At 39.9% G+C, this 9758-nt stretch overlaps 1 protein-coding gene across 2 annotated transcripts in view; it reads left to right on the forward strand.

Annotated features, from left to right (window-relative positions):
- The window catches only part of LOC106514493 (bone morphogenetic protein 1), a gene marked incomplete in the record, with an annotated part of 16844 nt that extends 7744 nt beyond the window's left edge, over positions 1-9100 (forward strand). Inside the window, 14 exon segments of one of the 2 annotated variants that reach the window (XM_014003787.1) lie at positions 987-1111; positions 1203-1318; positions 3301-3403; positions 3488-3604; positions 3842-3987; positions 4190-4385; positions 4465-4590; positions 5307-5470; positions 5558-5738; positions 6205-6330; positions 7445-7572; positions 7643-7856; positions 8025-8275; positions 8360-9100. In XM_014003787.1, the coding sequence (XP_013859241.1) occupies positions 987-1111; positions 1203-1318; positions 3301-3403; positions 3488-3604; positions 3842-3987; positions 4190-4385; positions 4465-4590; positions 5307-5470; positions 5558-5738; positions 6205-6330; positions 7445-7572; positions 7643-7856; positions 8025-8275; positions 8360-8494 (2128 nt within the window). 2 annotated transcript variants of the gene reach the window in all.
- Between the last annotated feature and the right edge of the window lie 658 nt (positions 9101-9758).

Consider the following 9758-nt stretch of genomic DNA (forward strand, 5'->3'; position numbering starts at 1 on the left):
GTCATGTTTTTGGTCTGTGGGAGGAAGCCGGAGTACCCGGAGAGAACCCACTCATGCACGGAGAGAACATGCAAACTCTACCCAGAAAGGTCCCGCGACCGGGATTTGAACCGGTGACCTTCTTGCTGAGAGGCATCAGCTCTACCAACTGAGCCACCGTGCCGCCTGGCGTCTTCCACTTCCTTTTAATAAAAAAATCCTTCAGAGTCAAAGTGTTTCCTGTTCACAGCAACAAGCAATTATTTTGCATCGGACATCAAAAGCAAGGTTTTAAACTCGTTTATTTGTCTGAACTTTAGAGCGAAACAATCATCTGTGAGCCCTCTTGCTTAGTTTTTAACTTCACGTGTGAAAAAACTCTGACCGGTTTCTCTCTTTGTTCTTTCTTTTTTCATCGAAAATCCCATGACTGCAACAAAGAAAAGTTTTCACACTCGTCTCCCTTTGAGCTTCATCTTGTGCTTGTTGTTGCCCCCCTCTCCTCTCTCTTTGCTTTGGTTTTTTACCTCCATAACTGTGCTGCAGGTTTGGGTCATGGAGGCGAGCCAAGCTAAATAAAGGCCTGGCCGTTCGGCCTTTGTTAAATAATTTGGGCTGGAGTGGCCCTTTTTTTTTTTTTTGCTCTGGCATTCAGGAGCGGGCTCCACTGAGCCGGCTGGCACCGGCCAGAGGCCCCATTCAGAGCGCTCTGTTTGCACATGCCTGTCATTCACGGGTTCATCACCATGGCAACAGAGGGAGCGAGGGAGCTCCGAACCAAGTGAGAGATCGAAAAACCATCAAGGTGTTGATGTGTCACTCCTCTGAACCAAGCTCTAATAAAAAAAAACAGGATTTTTACACGTTTTAAACTAAAACTTACAAAAAGTTTTAGGTTTCTCAGTGTGTATTCTACACCCATTTTATTAGTGCAGAAAATCTCATTTCTCCAGTCAGTTTAGATATCCTCAGATTGTCTAATATTATTTGTGTTTTGTCTGAAACAGAAGCATCTTCCTGGACACGATCCTGCCTCGTTATGACGTCAACGGGGTCAGGCCGTCCATCGGACAGAGGACCAGGCTCAGCAAAGGGGACGTCGCTCAGGCCCGGAAACTCTACAAATGTGCAAGTAAAATAAGCACCTTTTAAACTGGATTTTGGCTCTTCAGACCTCATTTACTATGTTCAGGTCATTGTTTGTGTGTGCGACCGTGCCACAGAGTGTGGGGAAAGCCTGCAGGAAAGCACTGGAAACTTCTCGTCTCCTGGTTTCCCCAACGGCTATTCAGCGTACACCCACTGTGTTTGGAGGATTTCTGTCACGCCAGGAGAAAAGGTGACAAACATTTAGAGGCGTTTAAAGAATCAGAACAGCTTACAGGAGGGCTGTCAAACTCAGTTACACAGGGGGGCCAAAATAACAAACTTGGTCCAAGGCAAGGGCCAATTCTGTCCACCCGCTTTAGATGTTATCATTCATTAAATGGACGTTATTAGCCGTTATCAGTCCCATAGAATGACTTCAGACTGTCTGCAGGTTAGTATGAGGTATAAAACCAAGGTTTTTTAATGCAATCTGGTTAACATGAGGCATAAAGTCACTGAGGTTAATTTTAGAGAAAATGACATGGGCAAAGTGGACTGGACTCCAGCGGTAGCAGATTGTTGCATTCCAATGTATATGGCACTGTTAACCCACTAGGGGGCACTGTCAGGACAGTCTGAAGCCATTCTATGGGACTGATAACTGCTAATAACGTCCATTTAATGGACTGATAACATCCTAACCGGCTGTTCTGTCAATACTGATTGAAAAAAGTAAGATGTGACTCATCAAAGCAAATTGTATGGAGAAAAAGACTGAAGCTGCATCAGTTAAAACCTTTGCAATGATTTCAATTTGTCAAAATATAATGAATAATCTACGTGTCATTTAAATGAAATATCTTAAAGAACTTTTTGAAGCCCTTTTTTGAACAGTAGCTACAAAAAAATGTGAATTTTAACAGAAAAGCCTTAAATTTTTGTCATTTTCCCTGCAAGCTAGCAACGTTTTTTCCTTCCTAGCTGGTAAATCCTAATTGTTAGTCAATAAGGATTTACAAATAAATTTGGTATTAATATTTTTTCTTTAAATTTTGCTATTAGCAGTAAGTCAGGTTAACAAGAGATGTCGACATTATTGTGACATTCAAATTTTATTTTGAAAGTGTTACTTCCTTAAGAAAAAAAGATTGAGAAAGATTACAGAAGCACTGATTGATTTGAGTTTTTTGACTGTGTTAGCCATGTAAGCTGGAAATAATATGTAAAAGATGTAAAAAACATAATCTTTATTTTCATTTTTGTAATTTTGCATGGACATTTTTTCAGACAAAGGATTTTGTTAAATTTTACATGGTCTGGAACGCATCCATTACTTTTCCATGACACAGATAATGGATCTGCATAATACAAATATTGTTTAACGTTTCCTTTTTACAATGACAAAAAAAATTGATTAGAACAATCTAAAAATAGGACTCAGACCAAATATTAATGGGTCATCATGATTAGGAAGACAAACCAAGACATCTCTGGAACTGCTGCTGAAATCAGGATGATCCAGGAGTCAGAAAATATACTTAGTTAATTTTAACCTAATTTATTCGTATAGAAATACAAATGACCTTTTACAAATTATGCTCTCTGTAGCATTTAGAACACACATAACCTAACATATAAAAAATATTACATTTCATTTCTTATACCTTATTCTTTATCAGCTTTTTAATTTATTATACCTTAGAGATATATTTCACCACAATCCAGCAAACTGAGTAAAAAAAATTTAACCCTCACTAAAAATCAAATAGTTTTTACTTTAAAATAAAAAAAAATTCAGAAAATAAATATTAAAGTCAACTCTGTTCTGTCTTGAAAGCTGTTCAGCTGTCATGAGAAGAACTCACTAAACCCAGTGACGTGACGAGAAACCATAAAACTATTTCACATTTAAAGTATTGTCTTTGGGGCTGGATAAAATGTTAACGAGGGCCAGATTTGGCCCACAGGCCTTGAGTTTGATACATGTGGCTTACAGAATAAATTACCCTCTTATATTTTAATGAATATTTGTGTGCATTGCAAGATTTAAATCTATAAAAATGTATGTTAAATTTGGTAGAAGTGGGAGGACCACTTTTAAACACCATAATGTAAACTAATTGTAAAAGAAATCATTTTACCTCTTGTGTATTTACTTATATTTGTAAAGGTATTGATTCTTATACTTCCTGTTACCTGTTAATGCTCAAACCCGTCTCCTCTGTGCCTCAGATAGTCCTTAACTTTACCTCCATGGACCTCTTCAAGAGTCATTCGTGCTGGTACGACTACGTGGAGGTCCGAGACGGATTCTGGAGAAAAGCTCCTCTGAGAGGTCAGTCGGGTGCCTTGCTTTACAAACATCACCACAAACAAGAGCATAAATCCCAACGTGCCGTCCTCTCCTGTGCTTCGACAGGTCGACTCTGCGGCGACGCACTTCCAGAGCCCATCGTCTCAACCGACAGTCGACTTTGGGTTGAATTCAAAAGCAGCAGCAGCTGGGTGGGCAAAGGATTTTCAGCTGTTTACGAGGGTAAAAACACAGAATGAACGGGGATTTTAATTCACACTCCAGGTTTGCAGAGATACGATTGAATGCAAACAAAAAGTTGGCAAAATTCATTTCAATTCACAGAATTTGAAACTACTTTTATTTTAGGAGTAATTTACTTTCAAATGATTGTTTCTGTCTGTTTGATTACAAACTGTTCTCTGAGCTGCGAATGAAAGAAATTCAAAATTAACCTTTCTTTTTTCTTTCCCCCTGCAGCCATTTGCGGAGGGGAGCTGAAGCGGGACAGCGGCCAGATCCAGTCTCCCAATTATCCTGACGAGTACCAGTCCAACAAAGTGTGTGTGTGGCAGATCACAGTCCCAGAAGGGTTCCAAGTTGGCCTCTCCTTTGTGTCGTTTGAGGTAAAATTACAGAACAAGTAAACATAAATAATAGAGTCAACATTTTTATCAGACTGCTGCATTTTACCGCCTGATCACGGCTTCTTAAAACACCTTTAATCTCCCTAAAGACACCTTCTGGTCACTGTTTATTGTTAAGTCGGGGCAGATTGAACTTGTGAAGTTTTAGCTCATTTAAGGTCTGGACTGGTCTGGGCCGTAGACGGAGAAACACGACAGCTGTGCCTACGACTACCTGGAGGTGAGGGACGGCGATACGGAGAGCAGCCCCGTCCTTGGACGCTTTTGCGGCTACGACAAACCGGACAGCATCAAGAGCAGCTCCAACCATCTCTGGCTCAAGTTTGCCTCCGACGGCTCGGTCAACAAGGCCGGGTTCGCCGCCAGTTTTTTAAAAGGTCAAAGAGGGGGAGCGAGTTTCAGCACAGTTTGTTCGGCGCAGACATCCAGTAATTTCAGTTTTTTTATTTTGCTTAGAGATGGATGAGTGCTCCAGGCCTGATAACGGCCAGTGTGAGCAGCGCTGTCTGAACACGCTGGGCAGCTACATGTGTGCCTGTGATCCTGGGTATGAGCTGGCAGCCGACAGACGCAGCTGTGATGGTGAGTGTGGCAGTTTTGCTCCTCTGAATCATCCAATAAAAAGCGTTAGTTTAGAATTCACTGCAGCAGCTTTTTATTACATGAATCAAAAGATGTCAAAGAGGAAAAAAAACTATATTTCAAGAGGAAGTCTCCTCTTCCACCACAAGAGGGCAGTGTTGCTCTTCCATCTTTTTTCAGTTAGAATAGAAGGTAATATTTTAAAAATAAACACAACATGGAAGCTTTTTTGGGTAATTTTCTGTTTCATTCTTTAGATGAAAGGTTTGTCATTTCTGAAATGAAAATGTTTGCAGACATTTTTGCTAGTTATTAAACTAGCATTCTTTAAAGAAATACATATACTGCTTTACTGAAGATGAAAAAAGAAGACCTGTGCGATCTGTCAGTGTTCTGAGGATGTGTTGGGGATGACTCTCAGCGACTACCACACCAATTTAGCTCAACGTCTGTGTTAAGGTCTAAGTTATAAGCAATGTTGTGTTTGCTAAATTTATTTAGCTGTCGGTGCCGTTTTGAATCAGATTGACTTCGAATGTTAATCAGCTGTAGATGTACTCGCTTCTGAGAGTTTCATTAAAATCTACAAAGTAGTTTATGAGATATTTTGCTAACAGACAGACACACCTTCAATCACACAATCATCCACCTGTCAAAGTGTTACATGTTAAGTGTTCCTCTAAAATAATCGTTTTTGATTGTTTCTTTCCCTCCAGCAGCTGCTTGCGGCGGCTTCATCACCAGTCTGAATGGCTCCCTCTCCACCCCCGGCTGGCCCAACAAGTACCCTCACAACAAGAACTGCGTGTGGCAGCTGGTGGCCCCGGCTCAGTACCGGATCACCCTGGAGTTCGACGGGTTCGAAACCGAAGGCAACGACGTAGGTTTTCGCCGAGTCGTTCATGAAGCGGCTGTTCTATTTTCTTTCTGTCTGAACGCTCCTCTGTGCGCTCCTCCTCCTCATCAGGTGTGTAAATACGACTACGTGGAGGTGCGCAGCGGGCTGAGCTCAGACTCAAAGCTTCACGGGAAGTTCTGCGGCTCAGAGAAACCCGACGTCATCGCCTCCCTCCAAAACAACATGAGGATCGAGTTCAAGTCGGACAACACCGTGTCCAAGAAGGGCTTCAAGGCTCACTTCTTCTCCGGTAATTGTTTGAAGTATTACAACATATTCTGCTTTTTCACATCAATTATCCTGAACATGAAGTGATTGGTAAAGAAAACAAACAAAACAAAAGTCTTCAGCTTTTCAGTGGCAAAAGATAATAACTGGACATTAGGATATAACCTGGAAGTCGAAGCTAGCAGTCTATCAGCTTCAAAGAAAGGAAGTGGTGATGCTTCATCCATCTTTTTTACATTGATCATTGACTCTCTACTACCATACCAAATTTCAACTCAACATTTATAAATGTTGTAGCAATTTTAGGCATTGACAGACATTTTTTTTTTCAAAACTGCTGTTTAAACTCCTCCACCTCCTCTTATCTCAGTCAGTCCGTTACAAAATTTCCTCCCCCTGGGCCAAGAATTTGAAGTCCACCTGTTAGAAAGTTTTTTTATGTACAAGATTAGCTGAGGTAGACTGAAAGTCTTTAAACATCTTCACAGATGAGGACGAGTGCTCCAAAGCTAACGGAGGCTGCCAGCATGAATGTGTGAACACGTTTGGGAGCTACAGGTGTCAGTGCCGCAGCGGCTTCATGCTGCATGACAATAAACACGACTGCAAGGAAGGTATGGTGCACCTGCTGTCGGTCTGAAGTACTGCTTCAGTTCTACCTTTAACCTTAAAGGCAAACTTTCATTCTGATGTTTTCTGAAGATGAAGAAAAACTGTCCTTTTAGATATTTACATGTTTACATTAGATGTTATAATCTAACAGAAAGTTTGAAATATTGGTTAAACAGGTTAAACTCTTGATATAAGAACTAACTTTCAGGAGCAGCCATCTCACAAAACTGAATCATTCAGGAGGTGAATTTTGATTTTAGTCAATTATTTAACTTTATTTACAATTTCCCTACAAAATTATCCTATTTCTACTTCTTCTTTTCAGTTTCTTCAAAAACGTTCTTCACTTTGAAATCTGCTTCAACTCACCATTTTAGTTTTTTAATGCTGATTTTAATGCATTTACCCTTTGGCTGCTGTTAGGTTTTTGTTAATATTTTCCTGTTTTAGCCTTTAGCTACTTTTAGCTTTTAGCTACCATTTAACTACTTTTATATTTTTAGTTAGCCTTTTTCTGCTTTTAGCTTTTAACTAATCCATTATTACTTTGAGAAATTATTTTTTGCTTTTAGCTAGCATATTGCTGTTTTAGTTTTTGGCTAACTTTTTGTTAAATTTAGATAAAATGTGGTGCTTTTTAGCTAGCGTTTTACTACTTTTAGCTAATGGTTTTTCTACTTTTGGTTTATATTGAGTATTTTGATGCTTTGTCAACATTTGGGGCCTTTTAACTTTTAGCTAGTATTTTGTTACTTTAAGCTATGGTGCTTTTTAGCTACATATGTTGCTTTTAGCTAATAGTTTTGGCACTTTTACCTTTTAGCTAGTGTTTTGCTACTTTTGGTTTAGCCAGTATTGCTCTTTTTAGCATTTTACTAGCATTTGTTGCTTTTAGACAGCACTTCAGGTCCAAATCGTGTTTAGCTGTTACTTTGACAAGTAAAACTTTTTTACAAGTTTAAACTTTTAAATCTGAGTGTAAGTAATTAAGCATTTTCCCAGAAACTCGGTTTTATCTTTGTTTTCTTGGTTATAATTGAGCATTTGTCTGCAGGAAAGTTCCCCAGAGGATGGGGCAGAAATGATGTAATGCAGCTATTTTTGTGTTTCCTTCAGCTGGATGCGATCATGTTGTAAACGGTGTTTTCGGCACAATCAACAGCCCCAACTGGCCCGACAAGTACCCCAGTAAGATAGCCTGCACCTGGTTTTTGTCCACAACACCGGGTCACCGCATCAAACTCGTATGTCAAGATCCAGAGTTTCAAAAGCATTTTAGAGGCACGTGTGTAAATTTATTTAAATATCTTTCAGGTTTTTAATGAGGTCGACATGGAGGCTCATCTGGAGTGTGCTTATGACCATCTGGAGATCTTTGATGGCAAAGATGTTCGTGCTCCTTCTCTGGGGCACGTTTGTGGCACCAGGAAGCCTTCTCCTGTTGTCTCCAGCAGCAACAAAATGTTCCTACAGTTTTTCTCTGATAACTCGGTGCAGAAGAGGGGTTTTGAGGCTTCATACGGAGCAGGTGGGTAAAGAAAAAAATAATAATTAAAGTTTTGATGTGCTCTCAAACAAAAATGAAGAAAAAGAGTGAAACGACAGTTTTCCGTTGAGGTTTAAAAAGCTGCATTCTTTCCCTCATTTCACGAGCCGCTCCTCTTGACCCTTTAATTTTGTGGCTGTGAATTCCCAGAGTGTGGAGGAAGCCTCGAAGCTGAGGTCAAGATGAAAGATCTGTACTCTCATGCACAGTTTGGAGATAACAACTACCCCGGGGGCTCAGACTGCCTATGGGTGATCACTGCAGAGAAGGGGTACGGAGTGGAGATCATCTTCCAAGTGTTTGAGATGGAGGAGGAAGCTGACTGTGGCTACGATTACGTGGAGCTGTATGATGGCGCTGACATCAAGTCTCCAAGGCTGGGGCGGTACTGTAGCTCCGGGGTAGGAGGACTGATGTGCATATTGTACCACAAATACCCTAAAATTACTCTTCGCTCATCTCTTTATCTACATCTTCTCCTTCAGGCCCCAGAAGACGTCTACTCAGCCGGAGATGCTATCACTTTGAAGTTTCACTCCGACGACAGCATCAGTAAAAAGGGCTTTCACGCACGCTACACCAGCACAAAGTTTCAGGACACGTTACACACGAGCGACTGAATTGCAGCCTTCGGCCCAAACATTCTGACGGTCACACCCGTCTCCAGGCGAGGAATGAATGCTTGGGTTCATACCACAAAAACCGAGCCGCATACTTTCTATTTACATCGGGTTAGACTGAACGAAATCTTCTCTTTTCCTCATTTCATAGTCACATCACCAGGAATGATCTGATTCTATGTTAAAAAACACTGAGTTAAGATATAAAATGTATATTTTGAAGTATAGTTTGCTGTGAGAATAATATTTTTTATTGTCTGAGACTGAAAAATGGATCGTCTCAAATGAACGAAGTCAAACTTGTTGTTATGGAAATCAAACATATTTTTTGTGGTTTTACGATGGTTTGAGTTTACATTCAGTGAATACCTTGTTCCTAAGACGGTTTTAGGCCCTAAAAGACATATTTGTACTGCTGCAATTAAATTTACGATCACTTTCTGGCAAAGTGGTTCAATCTGTTGGTAGCGTATTATTAATCTGTGGGCTCCATTACTGATTTAGAAGCAGCGTGAGCAAACACAGCTACTGTTAACATCTGTCTCCAAACACTGAATCACAGTCTTACTATAAAATTAATGAATAAACAAGAAAATGTCACGTTTATGTCAAAGACATTTCTTTTAATATTCCTAGTGGGAGCAACAGCAAACATTCTGTTAAAGAAAATGAAGTTTGGTTTCCCTGTAGTTTTTAGGGGGGGGGTGTACAAAATTGACTTTTATGAGCCTTAAATTGTGTAATAATGTCATCCCCTCATCGTGTTGCTTTGACTCATTCATGAATGTTTGAGAAATCCTTGAATCTTCTGTGGCAACCACGTGGAGCTGCCTAAACACTTCCTGCTACAAAGCACCGCCTATTGTACCTAGCTCCTCCCTGAGTTCAGTCTGCAACCAAGCTCTCGCCCCTCAGAGCATTGTTGTGAAGATGTCAGTGTTGTATAAAGTACCTCAAAGTGATACTTGAGTAAAAGTATGAGTATCTTACCATAAAATTACTTTGGTAAAAGTTAAAGTCTCAGAGTCTAAGAAAATTACTTGAGTAAAAGTCTTAAAGTATCTAATATATTTTGTAATTAAGTATCAAAATTAAATTTCTGACATAAAATGTACTTAAGTATTAAAAGTGAAAGTATTGAGTAAAAAAGTAAAAATTTTCCAAAATGACATTTATTGGGAGGTGGTACCCTCAAAAACTGTTTTTCTAAAGGCCAAAATGACTATAATGGATGCACTAGTCAACCTTTTTCAGTATATATATA

This window comes from Austrofundulus limnaeus, unplaced genomic scaffold (assembly GCF_001266775.1).
Source record: "Austrofundulus limnaeus strain Quisiro unplaced genomic scaffold, Austrofundulus_limnaeus-1.0 Scaffold20, whole genome shotgun sequence".
NCBI lineage: Eukaryota > Metazoa > Chordata > Actinopteri > Cyprinodontiformes > Rivulidae > Austrofundulus > Austrofundulus limnaeus.